Source organism: Sorghum bicolor, chromosome 1 (genome assembly GCF_000003195.3).
Source record: "Sorghum bicolor cultivar BTx623 chromosome 1, Sorghum_bicolor_NCBIv3, whole genome shotgun sequence".
NCBI lineage: Eukaryota > Viridiplantae > Streptophyta > Magnoliopsida > Poales > Poaceae > Sorghum > Sorghum bicolor.
Genome location: NC_012870.2, coordinates 79502832 through 79519178, shown reverse-complemented (window position 1 = coordinate 79519178; position 16347 = coordinate 79502832). Strand labels below are relative to the sequence as shown.

General features: G+C 48.3%; 3 protein-coding genes across 5 annotated transcripts; 2 read left to right on the top strand and 1 right to left on the bottom strand.

Moving 5' to 3' along the window:
• Nucleotides 771-4769, top strand: LOC8059479 (F-box protein At4g00755). The gene is made up of 5 exons (XM_002468597.2): nucleotides 771-1223; nucleotides 1335-1766; nucleotides 1899-2077; nucleotides 3712-3830; nucleotides 4301-4769. Exons 1-5 carry the CDS (start codon nucleotides 1070-1072, stop codon nucleotides 4584-4586), a joined length of 1170 nt encoding a protein of 389 aa, XP_002468642.1. The 5' UTR covers nucleotides 771-1069; the 3' UTR covers nucleotides 4587-4769.
• Nucleotides 5375-8205, bottom strand: LOC8077995 (dihydrodipicolinate reductase-like protein CRR1, chloroplastic). 2 transcript variants are annotated; one of them, XM_021457380.1, is made up of 10 exons: nucleotides 7968-8205; nucleotides 7736-7858; nucleotides 7563-7637; nucleotides 7404-7469; nucleotides 6915-7010; nucleotides 6703-6819; nucleotides 6417-6509; nucleotides 6021-6122; nucleotides 5855-5941; nucleotides 5375-5768 (listed from the first exon to the last, which is right to left on the bottom strand). In XM_021457380.1, the coding sequence occupies exons 1-10, from the start codon at nucleotides 8097-8099 to the stop codon at nucleotides 5736-5738; spliced, it is 924 nt and encodes a 307-aa protein (XP_021313055.1). In that variant the 5' UTR covers nucleotides 8100-8205; the 3' UTR covers nucleotides 5375-5735. The 2 variants fall into 2 exon arrangements, with proteins under 2 accessions (XP_021313055.1, XP_021313049.1); XM_021457374.1 differs by having other exon boundaries at nucleotides 7563-7858; nucleotides 7968-8111.
• Nucleotides 11528-14436, top strand: LOC8059478 (U-box domain-containing protein 4). Of its 2 annotated transcripts, none has more exons than XM_021451553.1 (2): nucleotides 11528-12064; nucleotides 12463-14436. In XM_021451553.1, the coding sequence occupies exon 2, from the start codon at nucleotides 12516-12518 to the stop codon at nucleotides 14211-14213; it is 1698 nt and encodes a 565-aa protein (XP_021307228.1). In that variant the 5' UTR covers nucleotides 11528-12064; nucleotides 12463-12515; the 3' UTR covers nucleotides 14214-14436. The 2 variants fall into 2 exon arrangements, with proteins under 2 accessions (XP_021307228.1, XP_002468641.1); XM_002468596.2 differs by having other exon boundaries at nucleotides 11528-12288.

Genomic DNA, 16347 nt, shown 5'->3' with positions numbered 1-16347 from the left:
TCGGATTCACATCAATCCACATGTGTTGAGGTGGATTAGAGTAGAACTTGAACTAAATTTCACTCCAATCCACACCAACACACATGGATTGAAGTGAATACAACAACATCCAAACAAGACCTTCATTGTTGTGTTTAGAGTTGTGGCCGTGGCCTACATGTCAGTTGAAAATAAGGAAAATTTAACAGCTAGTCTGGTACCGTGGGACACGGGAGGACAGAAGAGATGAGAGTACCGGAATCCTTTTACCTAGAAACCGGTGTGCAAATCTTAACCACCCGACACGATCTTTCACCTCTCCTTTCCCCCCTCTGCAAATCACAAGAAGTCGTTGCATCGCAAAGTGCCTGTGCTGGACGGACTCCTTTGACTGCGCAATCGCCGTGCGTTGGCGGTCTTGCTCCCGCATGCCTGCCAACCCGCGACATCTCGCAACGGTGCTCGCTCGCCACGTTCACCGCCTACGCACGGGCCGGACCGTCACGCTAGGGCTCGAACAGCACGCGAGACGTGTGACCACACCCCGTAAATGCCACGGACAACGACACCACGGGGCGCCCGCGGACCCGACACCGGCGGAGTCGTGTGGCGTGGCGGCCGCAGCCTCGAGTCCCAGCCACAGCCCACAGGTTTGCCACCCCCCGCCCGCCCGCGCCGCGCACAGCACGAAAGCCGCGCGGCCGCTGACGCGGCAGGCCGCGAGGCCCTCGTCCCTCACCCACGCGCGTCCGCGTCCGTCCCCCCGGAAAGCGCCAGAAAACACACAAGCGACGCCCGGCGCAGCAAGCAAAAAGCGGCCACGCAAAGGAAAGGGACGGCCGCCCCGGAACTCGGTTCCGTCGGTTCCCCCAATTCGCGTCCCGTCCGTCCGTCCGTCGCCTCCTCTCCCTTCCTCCCTCCACCGCCCTCCCCTCCCCTCCCCTCTCCTCTCCTCTCCTCTCCCGCACACGGCACAGGGCACGCGGATCTGACCAAAACCGTCCAGGAGGCCCTTTCCCTCCCGACCGCGGCCGACCGCGAGCAACAACCGGCTCCGCCTGTCCTGTGCCATCGGCTTCCAATTCGATCGATGTGCCCGATGGAGACGGAGGAGGACGACAGCGGCGGGTGTGACTTCCTCGACTGGCTCGGCCCCGACACCTCCACCACCGTCTTCGAGCTCCTCGACGACCCCGCCGACCTCGCCCGCGTCGGCGCCGTCTCCCGCTCCTGGCGCCGATTCGGTACGCTTCCTGTCCCCTATTCCCTGTTGTTGGTCCGGTCGCTGTTTCCTCCCCTTCATGCGCTGAGCACGACGCCTCCGCTGATTTGCGCCCCCTTCCCATCGCATGCAGTGACCGAGAACGAATTCAGCAAGCGCCTGTGTCGGCGGATATGCCCGGAGGCCGCCAGCTTCACCCGCGCGGTCGTGGTGACCCGTTCGCCGCCGCCGCCGCAGCCCGCCGCGTCCGCGTCCGAGTCCAGCCAGGACGCTGAGTGCAGGGCCCGCGAGGGGGAGCACGCGGCCTACTCCTACCTCGCCGGCGCGATCGTCTCCGCCAAGCCCGCTATGGACCTCATCATGCGCTGCGTCGGCGCCTCCAGCACCGACTTCTTCCCCGACGAGAGCATGGAGAACACGCTCGTGCCGCATGAATGGGTGAACCACCGCCACTCGTACTGGTCCAGCGGCGGCAAGGACAACCCCGACGCCCCCGAGAGCTTGACCTACAGGCTCTCCTCTGACCTCTGCGTGATTGATGAGATCAGGGTGCGCCCCTACAAAGGTGCGTGGCAGGGCACGCGACTGATTTAGGATGTCGGGAAGTTTCGAATGCATGGCCTACGATTAGGTAGGTTTGCATTTTATTTCAGGAGACTGATCATGTGAATTTCATTGCTTGTTTTTGTTCTTCCAGCTGCTTTTCAGCTTGGCCATCCTATTTACTCTTCCAAGGCGGTGAGGATCCGGCTGGGTCATTCCAAGCTTGATCCTGGAACAGAGACTTTCGTGTCAGCTGAGAATGAGAACCTGACAGCAATCGCTGATGAAAACTACACGTGGACATACACGTCGCCAGAGTTCCCTATGCTTCAGGCGAGTTAAACGCTTCTCTCTTGCCTTCTTCCCCTCTCCTGTTGACTGTTCTACTCACCAGCAGCTTCTTTTAAGATGATATCCGACACAGTAAAGCTATACTTTATTATGTCCTATCCTTATCAGTTCATTGCTCAGGAATTGTGGAAGATATATGAAATATAGATAGATGCCACACTTTTGAGAATTTTAGGCATCTGTTTGGAATATACTACTAGAGATGTCATTCTTCATTCATCCCCTGTGCAACATAGGCAGGTGCTATGATTGGTTTTACTGCAGTTTTGAATAGAAATCTGAACCTTCCCGTCATTATTGTATTCACTTTCAAAGATGGAACAGCTTAGGTTTAAAATTATTTAGCACTGATGCACCATTGCAGTTAAGAAAATGACAATTCAGTCCACAAGTTGGTGTTGTGGGCCTTGTGGCTTGTCTATCATTTTGTTTTAGTATAAATATCTCACTGGTCGAATAGTCTAGACAAGCGGGGCTTGGTACTGAATATCCAAGCATTGTATTTCTCTCTCCTCGGTTACAACTGAAATTCTTCAGGTGGGTCTCAGAATCAAATATGCACTTCCGATAGACTGGAAGTTCGAGGATGGCCAAACCATAGAATTTTCCTATTCTGTCGACAAGATTTGGAACTTTTTTATTTTTTATTTTTTATGAAGAAACAGGAGGGCTAGCCCCATACTGGTTAATATTTGTATTAATAAGACGAGGACAAAAAGTTGTGTCCCAAGTAACAGAATTTAGTAGACAAAAAAAGAGACAAAGAAGATATAAAAGATCACAATTGGTGCTCTTGCCATTCTTCTGTAAAGGGGAAAATAAGATGTGGTCATTCCTTGCGACCCAAATGCTCCAGCTCATTAGTATGATAATTTCCATGTAGAAAGGGACTCCCAATTGTTGTCCGAAACATTCCAGAGTGACAAAAGGTTCAACCTCAATGTCAACACTAAGATTAAGACTGAGCCATCTAGAAGAGGTGTTTCAAGGTTTTGCTCAGCAGGTTGGGTGCATAGGACACAATCATTTTTTCAGAGATTGCAGATTCACTAGGTGGCTGTGGACTCAAATTGTGTTTTCGAGTGCTGCAGAAAAATAAAGATGAGGCAAGTCTGTGGATCGCGGCAGGAGCAAAAGTGCAAAACAGCTCTCTTATTGTTTTTATCTTTTTTGACCTGAGCTTCTCTCCTGTTTCTCATTGCTCATTTGTTTGCGGCTGTTTTGTTGCTAGGCTCCAGCCTTTCTTGTAGACTTCTTGTACAGTGCCCCAGGACTTCCTTTCTTTTTTGTTTAGTTCCCAAAAAATTTTGCAAAATTTTTCAGATTCCCCGTCACATCGAATCTTTAGATGCATGCATGGAGTATTAAATATAGACGAAAATAAAAACTAATTGCACAGTTTGGTCGAAATTGACGAGACGAATCTTTTGACCCTAGTTAGTCCATGATTTGACAATATTTGTCAAATACAAACGAAAATGTCACTATTCATATTTTGCAAAAAAAATTGGAAGTAAACAAGGCCTTAATATTTAACTGGCAGCTCTCTGCCGATTTGTTTTACTGAATGGATGATTTGGCAACTTTACTGATGCCATCTTATTTTGGTTTGATAGGAAAATGTGTTGCAAACCTTCAAGCTTCCACGCCCTGCCCTTTGCATTGGTGGTATAGTGAAGATTGAACTTCTGGGGAGATTACAGAAACAATCTACAGATGATAAGTATTACATATGGTGAGTTCTCAATCTTCTAATGTCAGTGTTGGTCACCTGTATTTTCTTCATTGTTCTCTTAGCACACAGTGACAGTGTCATGATTCAGTTCCAAGAAGGAAACATGCATGGGCTTCTAATTTGTTATATAAATTTTGAGCTTGCATATATGTACAGTTTCAAGCTGGAGTAGAACTAAAGGAGTGTGTGCTACTTATTTTCACTGCTGCCTTAAAGTAGTTTGTCTACAGAACAGCATTTTGTATGTGGTTTTAACAATCTTTCCTGTAATTTTGTCTTCATCCTTGTGTTGAAGCATGGTTTATGTATGGCTTGTGCATGTGCAGACACATGCCATCTCATCTCTGATGGTGAAATTTCTTTGTTAGCATCTTGTAAAGTAGAGTTTGCATGTAACACGGCTGAATCATTTCCTTGGATATGCATCATCTCGGCGCTAACAGTTTTGTTTTCTTTTTGCGCGTTGACAGTGTCTGCCATGTCCAAGTGATGGGGCGCTCACTTTCACCAGATTTAATGATAGACATCTCCGATCCTGCTGATTACTCAAACCTCAAGTATTTGCCGGGTGCCGGTAACTTGCGCCCAGAAGACCTACTGAGCAGTGACGCCAAGGAGGACTCATCGGACTGGCGCTCGCTTGTTTCTAGGTACAGGCAGATGAGGCAATTGGCGATGGTGTATATGCTGCTTGGACCTGTGCAGTTTGCGGATGAAGAAGACGAAGCTGAGGCTGACATGCTGCACTTGTTGTAGGCTTTGTTTTCTCTAAACCGGATCTTGTGTATCCTAATTGAGTGGAGTTTGTTCTGATAAATATAAAAACAAAAAGATTTGTGTCGTTTCAGACTTCTGTTTTTTCAGCTTTGCTTGATCTCGATCATGGGAGAGACAAAACATTTGCCAAATAGCGTATTCATATTTAGGATATTTTGCAAATAGACCCTATTCTGCATCATCATGATAGTAATTGTGATCTGCTGTTTTTTTTTCAAATGGGCAACGAACAATTTATTCCAACCTATAAAAGGACACACTTGGACCGTCGAAACCAGGTTTGATGAAAAATATACTTCACCTTTTTTTCAAGTAAGCCCCTGTATTTTGCAAACAGCCCCTAATTTGTATACCTAACCGAGATTTACTTTTTGTTAGGGTCGACCGACGTCGATTCGCCGATCCGACGTACCCGTCGGCCGTCGCCAATCCAAAGCTATCAACTGCAGCCATGAGTGCTGCCGCACGATGGTCACCAGTGCGACGGAATGAGAGCGTACGGCGAATGGTTGTCACCGGAGCTGGTGCCGAAAGAATGTGCGGCGGCGGCAAAAGTCTTTGGACATGTTCTTCGGAGCAGCGCTAGTCCCATCAGTTCGTGGATTTGTCTATGGTACAGTGCATGGATGCTCTCCTCCTTTACTTTATACTTTCCTGTTGAGACTGGAGTGTCTTCCGTTTCTGCTGAAAAAAAAGGATTTGGGCTGTGGGCTGTTGCAATGCAATTTGCTTGAGCTCAATCTTGAGCACTGAATTGGCACCATGTCTAGAGAAACGTGGGCTGCATAAGCCTCCAGATTGCCATACGCAAGCTGAATTACGTACAAAGTATCGATTACAAAGTAGAGTCTCTTTTTTCTTCAAGTGCTGATGGAACTTTCTTGTAAACAGCATGTGCCGATGGAACCGAATCTGATTCTTGACCACTCCATTCATTGTTTTGCTTGTGCTACCAATAGCTGTATATCCATGTGACCTTTTTTCATGACCTTTCCTATGTATGATCTCCCCCCCATGCCTTTTAATAAAATTGCGTTCAGTAGGTATTGTGCATACAAAATTCCAGACCTCCTCTGTGCAGCCTTTATTTTTCAAAACTGTCGCCGTGGTTGCGATGTCAAATGATATCTACAAGAACTTCTCTAGCCCGTAAATCAAGTTCTGCCAAAAAATAAAATAAAATGCCTTGTTAGGAAACCAGAGAGAGTGAAGTGACCCTGTGTCAAAACTCAAGAATTCCAGGCTACCTTCAACCGTACCACCTTCCGTATTGCCAGGATTAGTCCTGGCATCAGGCATTGAACGTTTGCAACATCATGCCGTAAGGCGTAAATCTGAAAGTGTTGATCGAGTAATCTAGTCAATTCAGTGTATTATTTTTGAGTGAAACATATCAGTAGAGGTTACCAGTACCTCTCCTGGGCCTGAGAAGTTGATTGATGTGCTGGAAACGAGACCAGGGAGAACCATACTATGCACACGCACTCCATCTTCCCCAAGTAGTTGGCCCCTAGCCTTTTCCAAAACACTAGTCAGTTTGTTGATTCTTTGTGCAGGTGAAAAAAATAGCTAGATTGATATAATGATACACAGTTCTCCTAGAGAAAAAAGTAGCTAGAAATGCACACATAGAAAAAATAGCTAGAAGTACACACGCACTTCATTCTTTGTACAGGTGAAAAAATAGCTTTTTTGTGACTTAGGTGAAAAAATAGCTAGAAATGCACACAAAGGACGATGCTGTTTCTGTAGGACTCTATCTAGGAAGGTAAAATTGCAAATAGCACATTATCTTTTGTTGACACTTACTGGACTGCTGGAATCCATATCTTCCCTGTTGTATATCTGACCAAGATCTGATATGTTATTTGCAATCTGTATTGCATCTTGCGATGGCAGATCCTGTCAATGTCAAAATTAGTATATTAGTCTGCAGATTCCTAATATCCTAGGTTGACAACAGTTGTGAGTACTGTTGATATCTTTCTTTTTCTTTTTTGGTATTTTCATTCCTTGATTGACTGGAGATGTTGCAGGGCACATATTGTTAGCACTATGCAACAAATGATTTAAACCTGTCAGAAACACTTCATACCGATGGGTTAGGTCTTGATTCCACAATCTCGACATTGCTGTAATGGAATGAGGCCTGTATAGCAGCTTGCTGAAGGAGCACGGAGCCAATTGATAATGTTGGTGCAACCAAGCAGCCCTAATCAGGAAACCACAGCATAAGTCATTAATTTGGCAAGCTTAAATGTTAATGGCGGTGTAAATTTCAGAAGTAGTGTGACGGTGACAATTTACCATGCTTGCCTTCTCGCAAAATGCTGAAAGTTCAGTTACTGTATCTAACTCAATTTTTGGAACATAGACGACGCTGCTTAAACCAAATGCCGCTGCCTGCTCATAAAGAAACCATTTCAAAGAGACAAGGATTATTACTATATTTAATATTGAGTTCCCAACATGAAAAAAATCTGAAGCAATCGTTGTAGAGTCTATAGACAGAGTAGATCGATCTTGTCCTGAAAAATTAGCTGGTTTATTTTAGTCGTTAATGCCATTTATTCATGTTTGTCTCTGTCGTTGTCAGGATCGCTGAAATGCATTCCTGACGAAGCCCTGATTTAGTTTGCTCCTTAACTCCCCTGTAGGACTTTCCGATGCGTGTGAAAACAAACCACGTACAGGTTGAAATAGCAGTATTTATTTAGCTTTGGACTTAAGCACCTCGCCATTGATTGTATGCAGCTTAGATATCCTTTTCCATGTTGTAGGTGAGAATGTACAAACCTGCTTTACATTGTCGTAAACAGCTGAAGGCTCGCTGAAATCGACAACCACGCCAGTTGCCCTCGACTGGAAGAACAGACAGTGCAGTTAGCCCAAAGATGAAGGCAGCCTGCCGGGAATTCACAGCCCCGACCCAGGGAGGCTTGCATTATATTGTACCTGCGCTATGGAGCCCAGAACCATGGTGAGGTCGTTCAGCACAGGGATCTCCAATGGCTCATCCATGCCACTTATCTGAAGCACAATGCCAGCATTTACAGCTCCTATGAGATAAAAGAAGGGCAACAAGTAGAGGGGAAACATCCGGACGCTGAATGAACGGCGAGGAAAACCTGTCCTGCGTCCTCGCCAATGCACTGCGAGTCGATCGCCCCTGCAAGCTCCATTCCCCTGGCCTTGGTCACCGCAAGAACGGCCGTCCTCCCGATCTCCTTCGTGGCCCCAACGATAACAACCTGGAGACATATATAAATATAATCTCCACCAGTGTGAGAAGCTGGCTGCTGGCTTCTCTTCTCCAAGAACACAGACCACCATGGTGGTGGTGCCGTGGTGGTGGAGTACCTTGATCGTGCTCTGGGCCGGCGGCGGCGGCGTTTGCTGCATGGAGCAGAGGACCTTCGCCGCTGCTGCATTCCTCCTCGTCGCGGTGTTCCCGCATGCTCGGATCCGAATCGGATGGCATAGCGAAACCATCTTGATGGAGCTGGTGGTGCTAGGTCAGTCGTCACTCGTCAGTGTATGCCTTGCCCTCCCGTTTGCGTTTTCCAGTGTCCTGGCCTTATCTTATCTTGTCTCGTTGTCTGGAAGTGAGTGGCCTCAAGCCATTTGGCTTATCTGCGTAATACCAGCTTCTTGAGTTGGTCCCCGGCCTTGTGCCTGTTTTTCTAGGAGTACTAACTACTAACCAGTAGGTTAGGCTAGCACAATAGCACTGAATGCAACTCTAATTGAATGCATGAAACGCTTCCAGTGTTGTTGAGTGCACTCTAATCTCTGGTGTAACCCAGTGTCTAGTACTTGATTCTTGATGCAGGTAGCACACTGACTGGATGAATGCGCTGTCAGGCTGGCATTGGCCAACGTTCATTTGCCCTGCTGCTGCTGGTAATGCCATTGCCATGATGGGTGTCGTACGTCGGGCTATATATCGGTATCGGTGCAAGCCAAGGTCCGAGCTCGATCTCGTCGGCCGGCCGAACCGAACAACACAACGGACAGCAGAGAAAGACGACGGCCCGAGACAGATACGGAACCCGACGTGCTTTGTCGGCCGGCCCGCCGCACGCGTACGTGACCGGCAAGTGAAGTGATGATTCGCCAATCCTACCAGCCACTCCTGTATTAGTAGTAGGAGGAGTATCCTCTTGTGTACATCACCAGCCCTTCTTCCCTCTCCATCAGGCTGTCACACGCACGAGGAGAGGGTGGGTTTAAAAGGCACCAGCAGCTCAATCAGCTGATCAAGTTCAGTTCAGCTGCTACTACTGGGCTTTTGATGATTGCAGTCTTGATCGCAGCTCTGCTGGGGCTCTGCGTCGCCTCGGCCGTCGCCGTCGCTGCGGCGGAGAAGAGACGACGTCGCCGTCGGCGAGTCGGCGGCGCCGGAGACGACGACGCAGCGGTGTCGGCCGGACTAAGCCAAGGGATTATTGGCCAAGGTAATGGCGTAAACTCCGCTTGCATTCGTTCCGCTAGTTCCGGGCCATCTGGAAATACGCTTTTGCGTCGTAGCTAGTAGATGGAAATAGAATCAGCGGCGGCTGCTGCTCGCGCGTGCCTTTCTTCGCTTTGCTTGGGTTCCTCCTGCTTGTCCTTCGTCTTGGAAGCCAAGCATACTCCGCTTTCGCGTGCATTCGCCTTTCTACGAAACCGCATGCTTCGCTAGGGGCACGATACGGGCAACACACTTCATCTTTTTATGAAACGAGACTGTCATTACGCATGTTTTATAAGTTATATATTTTTTTTATCAATCAACAATGTTTTTCTACCAACCAACAATATTTTTCTCTCACAATAAATCAACTAAATTATAATAAATCAGCTAACAGTATTTTCAGCCATAACTTAGAAGCGAATAAGGTCGGGAGGTTTTAAACCGATCCACCAAAACATTTTTACGAGACGAATCTTTTGATCCTACTTAGTCCATGAAAACCAAAAAGTTTTCAAGATTCCCCGTCACATCGAATCTTGTGGCACATGCATGAAACATTAAATATAAACGAAAACAAAAACTAATTACACAGTTTAGCTGTAAATTACGAGACGAATCTTTTGATCCTACTTAGTCCATGATTGGATAATATTTGTCACAAACAAACGAAAGTGATACAGTACCGAAATCTTTTCACTTTTCAGAACTAAACAAGGCCTTGGAAGCCAAGCATCATCCGCTTTCGCGTGCATTCGCCTTTCTACCGAAACCGCATACTTCGCTAGGGGCACCATACGGGCAACACACTTCATCTTTTTGATGAAACGAGACTGTGGTTCTCTTGTTTTATAAGTTATATATATTTTATTTTATCAATCAACAACGTTTTTCTACCAATAACCAATAATGTTTTCTCTCACAATAAATTCACTAAATTATAATAAATTAGCTAATAGTATTTTCAGCCATAACTTAGCAGCGAATAAGCTCGGGAGGTTTTAAACCGATCCACCAAAACATTTTCAAACGAGCTAGTAAGTTTTCCACAAATGTGGGCCTAATCAAAATTTGGGTACTGTAGGAGTTGTGGTCTGACAAATCAAATTCCGGGAGGCTCTATTTGGAATGCGGATTTTTTTGTTATGTTCCTGTGTTTTTGCAGTGAAGTTAAACTGATCTTTGTAGAATTTTTGCATAATTCCTATAAGTTTCATGTGTTTCCAAACAATGCGAGGACATGGCCCGGCACAAAGTCAATATACAGAGATTTGTCCAGTGGATCAGAACAAAATGCAATGTACGGAGTACTGGTAACTCTGCGTTGGATCGCCATCACCCACGGATTAGGGTTTAGGGTACTTTGCTGCAGAATTTTGGTCTTTTCTTGGAGCAGGGGCGTGCTGGTAACTCCGACACCAGCAGGCGTGATGCTACTCGGCTGATAGCGCAGCGCTCGGTCACGCAGGCACACACGCCTGCCTGACGCCGCCCTCGGTAGTCGTCTAGTCGACCACCCAACCAGAGATGACCAGAAGCGAAGCCTAGGGTGCCGCCCGTCTCCTTCCAAACCCATCCGCTATCACATTGACACGCGGGCCCGGCTCACCTTTGGATGCGCACGCCACGCGCACTCGAGTGAGCTGCCTGACCACACCACACCAGTGACCAACCCACTCAGACCCAGCCAAGAGCCGAACGAACCCGATGCGCCTCCGTGGACTCGGTCGCTTGCGCTGCTGGCGGGATTCGGGAATCGGAACGCCATGGCTGACAGACGGGCCCCACGCACCACGCCGCCCTCTCGTGTCGCCCGCCCAGTTGCCACGGCGCCCCACTCGCAAATTATTTATTGGGCTAGCCAGAGCCGCGGTGGGGTCGCTGACGCGCGGGCCCCACGACAGTACTCTGGCCGTTAATGATCGGGGTCGTCATGGGTTCCGAGATCGGGAAATGGTTTAACGCCGGCGTCGCACGAGCGCTCGCTCGCTTTTGCCTCTACCACGTCGTGACGGCGCCCCTTCACTCACCCACTGCCATCTTCTTTTGTTGTACCACTACAGGTAATTTGTAACACAGGACGACACGTCACGCGCGGTGAAACTACTTTTACGCCGCTATTTCCTGCTCAGATATAAAATATAAATAAAAGAAAATAAAACGGCAGAGGATCTTTAGAAAGCGCTCTGGAGCGGTTGCGTCGCAACACGAGCTGGCCAAATCTTGCCCCTGTCGCCAAGGTAAAAATCTCATGGCACGCCGCATGGGCGAGGGTGATGGCCAATGCTTCTTTTCTACTAGTGCCGTGACACTGTTCACTGTTGTTTCCCCCGCATCTATCCGAATAGCGGCAGCAACCTCTGCAATGAGCAATGCCGTCCGTCTAGGTAGTAGGTACGCAGTGGCAACTGTCAAGTGGTACGTATATGTGTACATGTACGCACGCGTGACTGCCCGGCGCCCGCTTCAGCAAGTACTACTGTACTGTAAGGAACAGTGACACTACGGCTACATGCAGCGAGCGATTTTTTACGCTTGCATTCCGCGGACACCACGACCTTCTTTGTCGTCGGTGCCCGTCCTTCGTTCTCATTCCCTCGAGTCCAAAACCCACCCGGTTTTTAAGTTAACCTCACATGATTAATGCTTCATTAATTAATAGAGTAAACAAACATGCCAAGCACAAGAAACTGGAAACGCAGACGTGGTTTGTGACGACAAGACCCCCCTCGTAGATCCCCGTGCCGTCTTGGCACTGCCACCCCGCACCCCCGAACGGAATTGACATTCCACCCAACACGATCGGATCGCCAGGCAAATTGTTTTTAGGAAGAAGCCATGTAGGCTAGCGGCTAGCCTCATGGTTACCGGTATCTTTCCACGCTGCAAATGCGCGAAATGCAACCACCACTGTTGGTTGTTCTTGTCTGCTCGTCAGTAGAATACTCCAGCCGGGCGGGGATGATTCCTTCCCCAGCTGCTGCATGCTCGTTTCTTCTCTAGTGTTTGTTCCCTTGTTTCTTTTTCCAGTACTGCTCCTTTGTTGGGTTCCTCCTCCCTCCTCTCCTCTCCTCGTCTCAGCCACCCTCCGTTCCCTCCGCGGATTTAGGCCTTGTTTAGTTTGCAAAATTTTTTGTTTTTAGATACTGTAGCATTTCGTTTTTATTTGACAAACATTGTCCAATCACGAAGTAACTAGGCTTAAAAGATTCATCTCACAAATTACAGGTAAACTGTGCAGTTAGTTTTTATTTTTGTTTATATTTAATGCTCCATGCATGCGACCAAAAATTCGATGTGACGGGGAATTTTGAAAATTTTTGCGAACTAAACAAGGCCTTAGCTCCCAGTGGCTCAACTCGGACCACTGAGCTCTGACCACTCTCTCCTCAACCACTCCAGATCACGGCGGACACTGGTGCATCAGCAGTAGCAGTATCAGCGGGGTCCAAGAAATGAGCTTCCGTGGGGTCGACCCGGCGGCGGCCGGGGAGGAGGAGGAGGAGGAGCTGCTGGAGCGCGTCCGTGGGATGGTGCCGGCCGTGGCTGCAGCGGCGCGAGCGGCGGGCGGGTTCCCGGGACGGTGGAAGGCGATCGCCGCGAAGCTGGACACGCTCCCGGCGTGCCTGTCCGACCTCTCCAGCCACCCTTGCTTCGCCAGGAACGCGCTGTGCCGGGAGCTGCTGCAGTCGGTTGCCGCCACGCTCGCCGACGCGGCCGAGCTCGCGGCGCGGTGCCGGGAGCCGCCGGCGGACGGCAAGCTCAGGACGCAGAGCGCCATCGACGCGCTGTCCGGGAGGCTCGACCTCGGACTCCGGGACTGCGCGCTGCTCGTCAAGACCGGCGTGCTGTCCGACGCCGCCGGCCCGTCCCCGTCCCCGTCCCCGCCGACGGCGGAGGCCCCGTCTGCGGCGGTGCAGGCGGACGTCCGGGAGCTGCTCGCGAGGCTGCAAATCGGGCACGCCGAGGCCAAGAGCCGGGCCGTGGACGGGCTGCTGGACGCGCTGCGCAGGGACGAGCGGAGCGTGCTGGCGGCGCTCGGCCGCGCCAGCGTCTCCGCGATGGTGCAGCTGCTCACGGCGTCGGCGCCCGTGGTCCGGGAGAAGGCCGCCACGGTCGTGTGCCAGGTCGCGGAGTCGGGCGGCGCCGCCTGCGAGGCGCTGCTCGTGTCCGAGGGCGTCCTGCCGCCGCTCGTCAGGCTGGCGGAGTCCGGCAGCCTCGTGGCGCGCGAGAAGGCCGTGGTCACGTTGCAGCGCCTGTCCGCGTCGTCGCCTGACGTCGCGCGTGCGGTCGTCGGCCACGGCGGCGCCGGCGCGCTCGTCGAGATCTGCCAGACGGGGGACTCCGTCTCCCAGTCCGCCGCGGCCGGCGCGCTCAGGAACCTCTCGGCGGTGCCGGAGGTGCGGCTGGCGTTGGCCGACGAAGGAATCGTCCGCGTCATGGTCAGCCTGCTGGACCGCGGCGCCGTGGCGGGCGCCAAGGAGCACGCCGCCGAGTGCCTGCAGAACCTCACGTCCGGCAACGACGACCTGCGGCACGCCGTCGTGGCGGAGGGCGGGCTGCGCAGCCTGCTGCTCTACCTGGACGGCCCGCTGCCGCAGGAGCCGGCGGTGAGCGCGCTCCGGAACCTCGTGGGCGCCGTCTCGCCCGACAGCCTCGTGGCGCTCGGCGTGCTGCCTCGGCTGGTCCACGTGCTCAGGGTCGGGCCCAGTGGCGCGCAGCAGGCGGCAGCGGCGGCGGTCTGCCGGATCTCCAGCTCCGCCGAGATGAAGCGCGCCGTCGGCGAGCACGGCTGCATCCCGCTGCTGGTGCGCTTGCTGGAGGCCAAGTCGAACGGCGCGCGCGAGGTGGCCGCGCAGGCGCTGGCGAGCCTGGTGAGCTGCCCTGCCAACGCCCGGGAGATGAAGAAGGACGACAAGTGCGTGCCCAACCTGGTGCAGCTGCTGGACCCGAGCCCTGCGAACACGGCGAAGAAGTACGCCATCGCCTGCCTCCTCACGCTGTCGGGGGCCAAGCGATGCAAGAAGATGATGGTCTCGCACGGCGCCATCGGGTACCTGAAGAAGCTCTCCGACATGGACGTGGCCGGCGCCAAGAAGCTGCACGAGAGGCTGGAGGGCGGCAGGCTACGCAGCATGTTCAGTAGGCACTAGCACCTGTAACTAAAACTAATAACAACCTTGCCTGTACTATTGCCTTGCAAAAATTTCACCTCGGCTGTATAGAAATCAAACCCAGTTTCACACTCTGTATGAAATGAAATGTCTGTTCAGGAACTTCGCCTAATTGTATCTTCATCTAGCAAGATCAACCGTGCAAATTTGTACATCTTGATTCGTTACGGACGTGCGGTATATCATTATATTTTGATGAAAATTTTTATTAAGATTTATTATATGCTCCAACTTAGACGTCCGGTGAGAGTTTTCTTTCAGAAACGCACTTAGCTCCATATGTCCACCATGCTCATATCTGGGGACCTAGTGAGCTACAATAAGCTCCTGTGCAGCTGTGTCTTGCGGCTGAATGGAACTGGGACATTTTTTTTTCATCGAGAGGAACAACAATGTTCCAAGCGAGAAAACAATTCCAAACTTAGAAATGTATGAGAAAATCATGAAAAAGTGGAAAACTATTCCGCCTTCACAAACAAGATTGATTGCTGGAGTTCTAATAGAAAATTGTTCTAGAAGAAAAATGTTTCGGGATTACAAGAAAACTGTTCCAATCACACAAGAAAAATATCCTGCTTAATAACAAAAAAATTAATATGATCAAGAGATTTTTTTTCCGTATATATGTGTTTTGCTCCATAAATGTAATTGGTGTTCCCTAAACAAAAAATAGATTAAAGAGAAAAAATTGTTATGCTCATGGATGCAGATTGTTCCATGATTTTTTGAGATCTATTCTATTCAATAAGAAATAATGTTCTACCTTTTTAAGAGAAAAATGTTTGCCCTTTTATGTGTTTAGGTGCATAAACTCAAATAATAAAAAGGGAGAGTGAAAGAAATTTGAAAGTAGATTTTAAACCTAAAAAGGAAAGGAAAAAGGAAAAATTAAAGAAACAAATAAAAAGGAGCAGAACAACCAAAAGAACAAAATAGAAAACTAAAATAGGGAGAATGGATGAAAAAAATTTGAGGGGAAGGAGAATGGATGAAAATAGCCCAATGAGACAAGCATTTGTGGCTAATGGGCTGCCATGGACCATAAAGAACAGGGGAAAAGAGGGGAAGACAAGGGGTTGTTGGTGCACTCAATGGTAGGCTGTTCTTCGCACAGGAAACGTTGGAGTACTTTTTTCTCCAACTTTCATCGAAAGTTCGTTTTTTCTCCCTCAACTCTAAAATAGGGTAAACCATCTCTCTCAACTTTTTAAGCCGTATATTTTACCTCTCTGGAGCAGTTTCGAAGGTGGTTTTACTACAGTAAATGGTGGTTTGCTACAGTTACGTGGTTTTGTTGTTTCTTTTTTAATCATTTCGTCTGAATATTTAAAAAAATCATAATAAATAACAAAAAATCATAAAATAGAAAATCTAATTTTTTTGAACTCCACATAAGTAGATATACACATTAAATATATAATATGATATGCTTTAGTATAAAATTTTTGCTATAAAGGTTTTGTATTTTTCTTTTTTATTTATTTGGTTGTATTTTTTGAAAATTATAGTAAATCATAGAAAAATCATAAAATAGAAAAATCTAATTTTATTGGACTCTACATGAGTATATATACACAATGAATATATAATATGGATATGCTTTAGTTCGACAAAATAATTACAGAAGCTACAACTACGAATTATTTCAATCAATTACATAAAAGAATAGATCTAAAGCTATAACAAAACATTTGTACTAAACTATAACATATTATATACTTACTGTCTAGATATGCTCAAATTTGGATTTTCTATTTTATGATTTTCCTATAATTTACTATGATTTTTAAAATATTTAGCCAAAATAAATAAAAAAGAAAAAGACAAAACCTTTATATCAAAAACTTTGTACTAAAGCACACTATATTTTATGTTTATTGCGTAGATCTACTTATATGGAGTCCAACAAATTTGGATTTTATATTTTAAGTTTTTTTATGTGATTTACTATGATTTTTCAAAAATTTACCCGAAATAATTAAAAAAGAAAAAGACAAAACTACCATCATTGTAGCAAAACCGCTGAAAGCCCTAGTTTGGTTTTGGATAATTGATGAAACCCTTGTGGTAACCTCTGTACTAAGTGTGTGTAGACTTAATGAGGTTGGTACAT